This window comes from Aulonocara sp. 'chitande type north' Nkhata Bay, linkage group LG7 (genome assembly GCF_057382095.1).
Source record: "Aulonocara sp. 'chitande type north' Nkhata Bay isolate Kocher_YH1m ecotype deep benthic linkage group LG7, A_spYH_male_GT1.1, whole genome shotgun sequence".
Taxonomy (NCBI): domain Eukaryota; kingdom Metazoa; phylum Chordata; class Actinopteri; order Cichliformes; family Cichlidae; genus Aulonocara; species Aulonocara sp. 'chitande type north' Nkhata Bay.
In genome coordinates this window covers 15,415,623-15,427,214 of record NC_141350.1, presented here as the reverse complement: position 1 = coordinate 15,427,214, position 11,592 = coordinate 15,415,623, and the positions used below count along the sequence as shown (strand labels likewise).

General features: G+C 40.8%; 1 protein-coding gene across 1 annotated transcript; it reads left to right on the top strand.

Moving 5' to 3' along the window:
• The first annotated feature begins 60 nt into the window (after positions 1-60).
• myo5c (myosin VC) lies at positions 61-11,416 on the top strand. Its single transcript, XM_086298867.1, has 40 exons — positions 61-176; positions 501-611; positions 725-896; positions 1,305-1,449; positions 2,225-2,381; positions 2,499-2,642; positions 2,732-2,813; positions 2,965-3,072; positions 3,152-3,258; positions 3,346-3,611; positions 3,715-3,796; positions 3,885-4,025; positions 4,127-4,249; positions 4,346-4,429; positions 4,514-4,645; positions 4,788-4,885; positions 4,984-5,070; positions 5,200-5,311; positions 5,394-5,605; positions 5,710-5,875; positions 5,968-6,114; positions 6,198-6,362; positions 6,474-6,567; positions 6,650-6,713; positions 7,028-7,302; positions 7,395-7,458; positions 7,539-7,619; positions 7,729-7,909; positions 8,002-8,095; positions 8,177-8,240; positions 8,329-8,497; positions 8,570-8,654; positions 8,750-8,848; positions 9,016-9,170; positions 9,465-9,554; positions 9,667-9,817; positions 9,899-10,184; positions 10,264-10,438; positions 10,537-10,617; positions 10,708-11,416. The coding sequence occupies exons 1-40, from the start codon at positions 150-152 to the stop codon at positions 10,858-10,860; spliced, it is 5,229 nt and encodes a 1,742-aa protein (XP_086154993.1). The 5' UTR covers positions 61-149; the 3' UTR covers positions 10,861-11,416.
• The last annotated feature ends 176 nt before the right edge of the window (positions 11,417-11,592 follow it).

Here is an 11,592-nt window from a genome sequence, read left to right as displayed (position 1 = left end):
AGATCATCGGGAGTTTGTAATCTAACTTGACAGGTTATTCCGGAATATTTGTGAGGGGCGGGGAGGAAATGTGTTGGTAACCTGGAAAGCGGTGAAACAGCAAGTGATAAACACACGGACAAAAAAAGTTACTAAAATAATGCACAAACATGGCTGTGCTGGAACTGTACACCAAGGTAAGAGGGAAAACAAGCCTAATCTTTTAAAATACACGTAAGATCATGTTTCCATACAGTCTAGAGGTTGCAAGTTTACAGACGCATATGGAAACTTTGTCAGCGCTCTGAAAGGTTGTAAAGCAAACAGATCCACAGGAATTTAAAGGCGAAACACTTAGCTACATCTTTTTATAGTATAATATTATGAGGTAGCATATATGATGGAGTATTGGTTCCTATTGGGTGGATTTTCTCTTGCATGTATTGGTTTTAGTCACTTGTACAGTAAGCCATGGCATTAATAACTGAAATAATTATTTGTCACTTTTTTAATCATTTTAGTACAACAGAGTGTGGATATCAGATGAAGAACATGTGTGGAAATCGGCAGAGATTGTAAAAGATTTCCATTCAGGAGATAAAGTTCTTGAATTGCTTCTGGAGGATGGCTCTGTAAGTAAAATGGAAAGTGACTAATAATACCCTCAATATATGACTGTATTACATTTATAATGGTGAGAAGCACCAGCTGACCTGATTCTCCTACATCACCTATCACTGGACAGGAGTACTGCTACACTGTTGACCCGTCTAAACCACAACTCCCTCCTCTCCGAAACCCAGACATCTTGGTGGGGGAGAATGACCTGACAGCTCTGAGTTACTTGCATGAACCTGCAGTCCTGCACAATCTCAAAGTGCGATTTGTGGAGTCCAGAATCATCTATACCTACTGTGGTACAACTGCAAGAAGCCTTAAACTGACAAATGGGTGATAAATTAAAGGAAAACCTCTCACACTTGACCCTTACAATGAGGTGGTCCTGTGGCTCTGTAATGCATTTTTACTGTAAATTCATACGACGTTGCTCCAAGTGATCACAAACAGGATACTGATGCAGCTGATGCAGTCACGATGAATCACTGAATAACATGATAAGTATACAAATAATGACTCACATATTATGGCTTTAAGAGTCATCAGAGATTTTTGGCCAACATAGTGAACCAACACCTTACTAAAACACTTTATGCTGTTGTTGTGTTTTTTCGTTTTTGTTAATTTGTCACCCATTTGTGTAACTGAGTACTGAGGTGTTAGCAGGTTAAGTTTCTTGCTTAGTCTGTGTTGTTCCCTCATTTCAGGTATTATATTGGTGGCTCTAAATCCCTATAAGCAGCTTCCTATCTATGGAGATGCAATCATTCATGCCTACTCAGGACAGAACATGGGAGACATGGACCCTCATATATTTGCAGTGGCAGAGGAGGCTTACAAACAGATGGCAAGGTAAATAAAAGTTGAGATTGCCTCATTTAAGTTTTATAGTAGTTTTACATCAGCGAGAACTGATGGCTGTATGCAGATTGGAGGCAGTGAGCATGAGTCTGCAGATTTAAAAGGACTCTACTAACATATGCATGGGGCAAACTTTCTTGGTCAGCACCAAGAAAGTGTTAAAACATCTAAATAACTTGTACTTATGTACAGTTGTTTGAACTGATGCTCTTGGAATCTGCAGATCACTGAGTTCATTGGAGTCTCCCACTGTTCTGAGTATTAGTCAGTCCAATAAGTGCTGTCAGGCAAATCCTTTTTATGCTGGAAAAGGGAAACTGACAGTTGTAGGCAATCATGATCACTAATGAGAAGTTAATAGACCTTGGCCTTGTTAAGATAATAAACAATGTACAGCCTTCAGCCCCACTTATTAGATTTGAGTGAGTGTATGTATATCTATTTGACCCTGTGGGGGTTAGAGAAAAGCCAAACTCACTTCAAAATGCGCCTAATTATTGTTGTGGTTTTTTTGTTTGTTTTTTAAACTCATTAAACATAATCATTCCACCGTGGAAAAAGAAAAGTCCAAAGAAATAATTAAAGGCCCCAAATTGCCATGACATCACCTGACCACAACTGTATGGTTGTGTGCTATGCGTGCATGCGTTTATGTCCTGGTGATCATTAAAATGAAATCTAGTCAATAACTGCCCAAGTAAGTCCCAAGTAATGCTTCAAGACACAGTGGTGCGTACTTTGTTTATATCCCCCTTTTCTTTCTCAGAAACCACAAGAACCAGTCTATCATAGTCAGCGGTGAATCTGGAGCTGGTAAAACGGTGTCTGCTCGATACGCTATGAGGTACTTTGCTGTTGTGAGCAAATCTGCAAATAAGACACGAGTTGAAGACAAAGTCCTGGCATCCAATCCAATAACAGAGGTACGATCTCGAGACTACACAAAACAGCTGTTGAACTGAACAGGCAAAAATGTTCACATATTTATTCATACACAAAAAAATCTTATAAATAGTTCTTATAATTCATTTCCTCTTAAGGCAATAGGAAATGCAAAGACCACTAGGAACGACAACAGCAGCCGTTTTGGGAAATACACAGAGATCAGCTTTGACAGGAAGTACCGGATCATCGGAGCAAACATGAGGACCTACCTGTTAGAGAAATCCAGAGTGGTCTTTCAGGTATGCATGATTGTGAGATCAGGATTCTTTCAAGTTTCGTTACTGTGTTTAATCCATAATACTAATCTTAAGTTCTGTTTTTGTTTCAGGCAGAAAATGAGCGTAATTACCACATATTTTACCAGATTTGTTCCTGTGCAGACTCACCAGCGTTTAAGAACCTGAGACTACGTAAGTATTTGCACTGAGGGTTTATTGTGGATCTGTGACACTTAACTGCTGCTGTTTTATTACTATTTAAACTAACTCACCCAGAAAACACAACTAAGTCTTGCAGTAGTTTATTATAAGCAGCATCAGTAATATAATCTTTCATCTGCAGAGAGTGCAGACAAGTTCAACTACACCTGCATGGGTGGTGACATAACCATTGAAGGTGTGAATGACAAGAAGGACTTGGAAGAGACTCGACAGACCTTCTCACTTCTGGGTAAAGGTTGCCTCAACATGACTGAAACCTCCCTTTATGATTTTAAAGTTTTATCTTAGCTTTAACGTCTTTTCTCCAGGATTGAAGGAGGACTTTCAGTCAGATGTGTTTAAAGTTCTGGCAGCCATTCTGCATTTGGGTAATGTGGAGATTAAAAACATAGGCGATGACAAATCATTAGTTCCCGTGAGTAGCTGTTCATAACTTGTGTGTGCGACCGATCTTGAATCATTCACCAGGTTATGTACAAAGCTTGATTTGTATATCTTTCAGCCCAGTGATCCACACCTGGCTGTCTTCTGCGAGCTGCTGGGGGTGAGCGCAGAGGGGCTCGTACGCTGGCTGTGCCATCGGAGGATCGTTCTGGTAGCCGAAACGGTTGTGAAGCCGGTCCCCAAAGATCGGGCAGTAAATGCCAGAGACGCTCTAGCTAAGCATATCTATGCCCATCTGTTTGACTGCATTATAAACAGGATAAACACAGCACTACAGGTGCCAGGAAAGCAACATGCTTTCATTGGTGTTCTGGACATTTATGGGTAATGCAAGCGCAACTCTTTTTTTCTTTTTCTTTTTTTCAATATGTGTGCAGCTTTCTTTTGCTGACATTTTTAAATGTCCATTCTGTTTTTTTTCCTTCAGTTTTGAAACATTTGACATCAACAGCTTTGAACAGTTTTGCATCAACTATGCAAACGAAAAGCTTCAACAGCAGTTTAACCTGGTCAGCAATGCCTTCTTCCACATTCACTGCTAATTACCACACGCACCTCTTTACCAGCTTACACGTTTATTCTCTTGGGTCTTTTCAGCATGTATTCAAGCTGGAGCAAGAGGAGTACATGAAAGAGGACATCCCATGGACGCTGATAGATTTCTATGACAATCAACCTGTCATCGATCTGATTGAAGCAAAGATGGGGATCCTTGACTTGCTCGATGAAGAATGTTTAGTAAGATCTGATTAATAATAGGATCTTGGTGTTATCAGTCACAAATTGCATTTTGACTTGATTGTCAGCATCTTTTTTTTTTACGTCTTTCTGCTTCACAGTTCCCTCAAGGCACCGATCAAAGCTGGTTGCAAAAGCTTTATAACTACCTACAAGCCAGCCCTATGTTTGAGAAGCCCAGGTTATCAAATGAGGCCTTTGTGATTCAGCACTTTGCAGACAAGGTGGAGTCTAATCACCTGGCATCTGCACAATATAGCAAAAAATTCCCTGCCGTTATAAACTTTATGAACTCTTTTCTTATATACATATTTCTACAGGTGGAATATCAGTGCAGAGGTTTTCTCGAGAAGAACAGAGATGCTCTCTATGAAGAACTCGTGGACATGATGAGGTCTAGTAAGGTAATCAAAAGCTTTCACGTATGTTCACTTTATGTTTGCTTTTCCTCATTTTAACAGATTCCTCTTATTTGCAAATGTTATCAGTTACCTTTTCTGGCCAACTTTTTCCAAGAGGAGGAGAAGAACACTGCGATCGGTAAGAGTGTCAAAGTGAAGCCCGCCAGGCCTTCAGTGAAACCAGCCAATAAAAACCTGAGAACCTCAGTGGGAGATAAGGTGCTAATGTTTGCTCTGTTTCTCTGCTTTGCTCTAGGCTGAACTCACATTCTCACTGAAGTTCACATACTGTATTGTTTCCTATCCAACCGGCTGAATTTGTATTTCTGTTCTGTCTCTTGAACGATGTTGTTGAATGCAGTTTCGCAGCTCCCTCTCCTTACTCATGGAAACACTGAATGCGACCACGCCTCACTACGTGCGCTGCATTAAGCCTAACGATGAAAAGCTCCCATTTGAGTATGATTACTAATGAATTTTTAATTCAGATGTTTCACTCTTGTGTCACTGAAGTGTTTGCTCATGTTTCTGTTTTTGGTGTTTTCTCATGTTTTTAGGTATGACTCCAGGAGGGTAGTGCAGCAGCTGCGAGCCTGCGGAGTCCTTGAAACTATTCGTATCAGTGCACAGAGCTACCCATCCAGGTGACTTTATATATATATATATATATATATATATATATATATATATATGTTCATGCAGCATAATTACAACTTATAGCATGTTCAGCTCCATGTCATCATGCTGAGTATTGGCATGGTTTTTGTTTTTAGGTGGACATACATTGAGTTTTACAGCAGATACAGTATCCTAATGTCACACATGGAGGCAGACCTCAATGACAAGAAACAGACTTGCAAGAATGTGCTGCAGAGGTTGATTCACGTATGTTGTATCATATGGCACTCACTAATGTAAGTGTCATTCATGGCCGTGCATCACTTTGTCCTCATGGCTTGCTCCCCAGGACTCTAACCAGTATAAGTTTGGCCGGACAAAGATCTTCTTCAGAGCTGGTCAGGTAGCTTATCTCGAGAAGCTGCGTCTGGACCGACTTCGAGGAGCCTGTGAGACCATCCAGAAACATGCTCGTGGATGGAGCCAGAGGAGGAAGTACCTGGCCCTAAGAAAGGCCGCCATCATTCTCCAGCAGTATGTCCGTGGAAAGAGGACAGTCCGGTTAGAACCGTTCACTTGTTTGAGTTTTGTTGACCTGCATCCTGTAAAGATTCCTCTTAAGATTATAAAATGAATATACACTTATTTTGTTTGTAAACCTTCAGTAAAACAGTGACTGCTGCGACACTGAAGCAGGGCTGGGCAGCATTGGTGATACAGAGACACTGGAGAGGCTACCGCCTGAGGCAGGTCTACCAGGTAGTGCGTCTGGCAACCATCACCATCCAGGCCTTCACACGAGGTTGGATAGCTCGTAAACGATACAAGAAGGTCTGTAACAGACAGTTTACGAATCATTTTCATCACTAAAATAAATATTGTTGACAAATTGAATGTAACCTCCTGATTTATGTAAACCTCAGATGATAGAAGAACACAAAGCGCTGGTTATCCAGAAGTATGCCAGAGCGTGGCTGGCACGACGGCGATTTCAGACTATGCGTCGGCTCGTGCTTAATGTCCAGCTCTCCTACCGGGTGCAGCAGCTCAGAAAGAAGATTGAAGAGCAGGTAACGGTGCTTCGAGACAAATTTTAGCTGTGATTTTCTTTTTGTTTTTTGCAGATAATGTAATTTAATGTGTTCCCTGACAGAACAAAGAGAATCGTGGATTATTGGAAAGGTTGACAAGCTTGGCAAACTCACACTCCCAAACTATGGAAAAGCTTCAGGGTCTGGAGACACAGCTGGAAAAATCAACCAACCAGAAGGCTTCTTTAGAGAAACGAGAGAAGAAAGCTAAAGAAGATGCCAGTTTGGTTAGTATTGAAGTTGATGCCTGAAGTCTGTTTGTGTCTTTGCTGCATTTTTGTTTGCAGAGGAAGCGCTCTGTTTGAGATCCTTTAGGAAAACCTGTTTTTCTTGCCTAGACAATCGCACAACTTCAAAAGGAAGTAGAAGTTCTCAACCTTGAGAAGGAGAAGTTGGAGAAAACATTTGAAGCTTCTACCAAAGACGCCAAAGGTAATAAGAGTTGAGATTTCTGTATAAACACCACAGTGACTGCGTTTGCGTCACATTTGTGACTGGCCTCACAATCTTTCAGAGACCTTTGATCAAGTAAAGAGGAACCTTCTGGAAGAAAAAGAAAATGAAGCAAGGCTTAGAAAGTAAGTATTTAAAAAGTGAGATTTATCATCTACAGCTGGGGTTCCAACTCCTTTTAGTTTATGTGCAACACACAGCCCAGTTTGATCTCAAGCGGTGGGACCAGTATAACAATTGCAGAATTCAATTCAATTCAATTTTGTTTATATAGCTCCCCTTATGAGCAAGCACTTTGGGGACAGTGTGAGGGAAAAAGAAAAACACTGCTGGTGTACAGCATGGTTGAGCAAATATTTAAGCTAATATTTCTCCCAAAGAAGCTATATATATATCCCAGCTTCTTTGGTTTAATCAGATAGCTTTTTCTTCTCTGAAGGATCGCGGAAAACAACATTGAAATTCAGAGACAGGACCACGAGGCCGAGGTGGCAACTCTGAAAGAGGAGATAAAAAGGCTGAAAGAAGAACGAGTCATCCTGCAGAGAAAGTTAGAAGAGGGGGCGCAGGCGAACTCAGACCTGCAGGAGCAGGTCATCCAGCTCACCAAGCATGTCAAACTAATTCCCGAGCTACGCAGAGATCTGAACAACCTGCAAAATCAGAGAAATAACATGGAGAGAAAGATGAAGCAGCAGTCGGAACAAGCAAGAGGTGTGTATAGAATTTTATGTAAAAAAAAAAAAAACTCCTTTGTGTAAAGAAAAAGAAGTTGTTTGTTGATGAGCCTTGAATGTTTTCTGCAGGTAAAGTGAGTGAGATCGCAAGGCAGCTTCTTGAAGGTGTTGTTGAAGAGGAAGTTCTTCTGGGGTAATCCAGATATTTTGAGCACTGTGTTTCCTCACTTCATCTCTATTAGTCATTTAATCTGACACATTGTTTCTCCAAAGGATGACTTCTGACGAATCAGAGAAGATTTATGAAGTTGAAGATTTGCTGTCAGCCTTTGAACGCCTACAAAAAGCCATCAGGTCTTCATTTTTCAACCATAGCAAACCACTTTCTTATTAACAGAAACGTGCAGCTTTCCTTCTGGGTGTCTGTACTTGAATTTGTTAAATGTCTCACATTTGTTGGCAGGATTCTAGAAAACCACCAGAGGGAGCAGAAGGAAAGCTATGAGACTCAAGTAGAGGGCTTGAAATTGAAAGTGGACCACCTTGAGAATGAGAACAGCAAGCTGCAAAACCTGTTCCAGGAGAAAAGCAATGTCAATGAAAATATTTGCCAAGAAGTGTCCAGACTCAGCAGTGAAAACTCAGTATGTCATTGCACGTATTATTCGATACGTCACGGGTTAAAGGTGCGAGCTTCAGAATGTAACTGTGACGTCTGCTTTAATTTCATTCGCAGGTGATCCCGGAGCTGAAGCTGCGGGTTTCAGAGCTGCAGAGACAGAAACAAGAGCTTGAAGGCCTTGTTGAGGAGCAGAAAAGAGAATTAACAGGTACACTCTTTTGTTCAGGAGTCTCGCAGTGAAGCAGATTACTGTTTTAACTTGCTCTTTTATTTTTATGTCATTCAACAGAAAAAAACAAAGAGATCTCTCACAATCTTCAAAAGAAGATTACAGAAGAGAGCTCACAACGGAGGTAAATTACTCAGCGGTAGTGATGTCTTTCTTGATTAAAGTAGTGATGGTCATATCTGGTTCATCCTGATTTTGGATGTTTTTTTTAGGTACTTTGAGGAAAAAGCTGAAGAGCTGGAGGGGGAGAAGAGAGAGCTTCAAGGCAGAGTAGAGGAGCTGGAAGAGGAGAATGATCACTTGAAGAGACAGCAGCTGATGGAGAATGAGGTCAAAAGCAAACTCAGAGAGGAGACTTCACGGTTAACTGCTGAGAACATGGTGCGTTGAGCGTACGAAGGGTAGAAGGTTACAGTGAGAGTAAACCAATAACTGATTCCACTTTTAATTCAGGACTTTGACGAGCTGCTCGACCAGAAAGACAGATTAATAAAGAAACTTCAGACTCAAGTTAAGAGCCTCGAAACGTCACAGAGAGGTAGCACTGGAGCTCCTGCGCCACATGTAAACAAAGAAATCGCGTCCATACAAGCTGTCTCAACTTTTTCATCACATTTATTGTTTCTCAAACAGCGAGGCAAAAAACTGCATCCACCCTTCCCAAAGATTACCTTGGCATGTTGGAGTACAAGAGAGAGGATGAACCAAGGCTCATTGAAAACATCATTCTGGGTATTCTTCCCCTGCACTATGTCTGCAATATGCCCATGTTACCTGCCTTTTATTTAATAATCATATAAGCTATTTGATCCATGGATGTGAGCAGGAGTGAGGGTATTAAAACTCGGATGAATGGATAAACCATATTCTCGGACAAATTTGTCCCGATTTCCTCGCAGATCTGAAACTCAAAGGCGTGGCGGTCAACATGATCCCGACCCTGCCAGCTTACATCCTCTTCATGTGCATCCGCCATGCGGACTACCTGAACGATGAGGCAAAACTCAAGTCCCTTATGAATGCAATCATTGGTGGAGTCAAGAAAGTCATCGTGGTAAAGTTAACTATTTTTGTAACCCTTGTTTAACCAGGAAGTAAAACTCTTGAGCTCAAGATTCTCGTTTGGGGTTTTGCACCCCAGATAGGTGGGGTTAAGCTAGCTGAGAAACAAGTCCTAGCAGGAGGAGGTGGGGTAGACCCAGGACATGCTGCAGAGATTATATCTCTTGGCTGGCCTGGGAACACCTCTCTGTTCCCCTGGATATATATGGATAGACTGGTGAATGGATTGATGTATTTTGAGGTATTGTTTATATCTAATAATGTAAACAACATTTTCCTGTTTTAGAGTCATCAAAAAGATTTAGAGTTCCTGTCCTTCTGGCTCTCAAACACCCACCAGCTCCTCAACTGTCTGAAGCAGTACAGCGGGGAGGAAGTACAAATTTACTTTTTTTTTAAAAAAATCAGTAGTTACTGTTTCATTTCTGTCTGTTGATAATATCATATACATATTAAAATGCTCTTGTTTTCCATCCTGTTAACAAAAGGAGTTCCTGAAGCAAAGTACACCTCGCCAGAAAAAAAACTGCTTGCAGAATTTCGATTTGTCGGAACACAGACAGATTCTCAGCGATCTGGCCATCCAAATCTATCATCGGTTTATCTCAGTCATGCAAAAGACTCTTACTCCCACTATTGGTAATGTTTTTTCAAATGTAATATTTTGCCAAAAAAAATCCTTTTATGAGTAAGCTAAACCCTACTTCTACACTTTCTTAGTACCCGGCATGCTGGAGCACGAGAGTCTACAGGGGATTTCTAGCATGAAGCCGACGGGCTTCAGGAAGCGTTCCAACAGCTTCTATGAGGAATCAGAGACCTACACCATCTCCTCCATCCTCCAGCATCTAACTGTCTTCCACTCCACCATGAACCACCATAGTCTGGACCAGGGCCTCATCAAACAAGTGATCAAACAGCTGTTCTACCTCGTGGCTGCGATCACTCTTAACAACATCATGCTCCGCAAGGACATGTGCTCCTGCAGGAAGGGGATGCAGATCAGGTCTGTGCTCGCAGATCAGGTATGTGCTTTGAACACAACTCAAAGAGAGTTTAGTTTAACAGCTGCTTTCTCTTTTCAGATGCAACATCAGTTATCTAGAAGAGTGGCTGAAAGAGAAGGAACTTCAAAACGTGAATGCTATGGATACTTTGAAGCCACTGGCTCAAACTGCGTGGTTACTGCAAGTCAACAAATCCACTGATGATGATGCCAAGGAGATCATTGAAAAATGCTCTGAACTCAGCCCCGTTCAGGTACTTCCATCTGTTGTCTAAAATGTGGTTTTGGTGGGTTCTTTTTTTTTCATTTTTAAATCTCGCACTAAACTCCAACCTAACATTAAAATTTGTAGATTGTCAAAATTTTGAACTCGTACACGCCCATTGACGATTTTGAAAAAAGAGTGACATCATCGTTTGTCCGCAAAGTTCAGGTGAGCCCAGCTGTTCATTTTCAAATATAAACACCCTCCTAGCCAAAATAAATACAGTTGACTAAGCTGTCAATATATTTCTCATTCCAGTCTTTGCTCCAAGACCACGAAGGCTCCGCACAGCTGATGCTGGATGCAGATTATCGTTTCCAGGTCACGTTTCCATTCTGCACGTCCACACAGGCTCTGGAGCTGCTGCAGGTCCCGAACAGCCTTCATCTCGACTTCCTCAACAGGATCTGACACATAGATCCTTTGACATTTTTACTCCTTATGCTGAGTCTTAGTCAGTCTGTTTAAAGTTGCACTAGATTGTAGATAGAAATATTTAAGCACTTTCATTAAAACCCTCTACAGCACATGTTTAAAACAAAGAACAACTGAATAACATTGCAACATTTTGACCAAACACGACATAGCAATGATATTTTATTCTTGTGTACTGTATATAATATGTGTGTGTGTGTGTGTGTGTGTGTGTACATTTTTTATTTAAATTGCAATAACATGCTAAATAAATGAATAAAGGCATTATCTTGGATTAAAGCTATACCAATGCAAACCTATTTTATACTATCATATACTCAGGTTAAAATACAGCAAGGCTAAAATATGAGTTAATTAAATGCTCACTGTGTATTTTTTTCATATGTGTGTCCTGTAGTTGAATCAGAGGATGTAAGATGTGAAAATGAAGTAATATGAATTTATAAAATAGCATGCCAAATCACCAACTCATAACAGCTCATTAAAAAAAATGAAGAAGAATAAAATTACTTTAACAAACAATATTACTTGTTTTCTCAGTAATTCTTTTTTGGTTAAAATGAAAACATCTTTGCTCCATTTCAGCATATTAAAATGCCAGAAAGCCCTCTCTCCCTCTCCCTCTGCCACATTAATGCCTTTCAGGCAAACGAGCTTGTCCCTTCTCTTCATGTGGGCAGCGTGAAAAAAATGCATTATTAAGCTGAG

Bases quoted from the DNA above. Each gene is read 5' to 3' on its own strand.
- myo5c (XM_086298867.1), top strand. From the start codon at position 150: ATGGCTGTGCTGGAACTGTACACCAAG. The intron at 2,814-2,964 runs GTAAGTATTTGC...TTTCATCTGCAG, and splicing joins GTTTAAGAACCTGAGACTAC to AGAGTGCAGACAAGTTCAAC. The intron at 5,071-5,199 runs GTGACTTTATAT...TTTTGTTTTTAG, and splicing joins GCACAGAGCTACCCATCCAG to GTGGACATACATTGAGTTTT.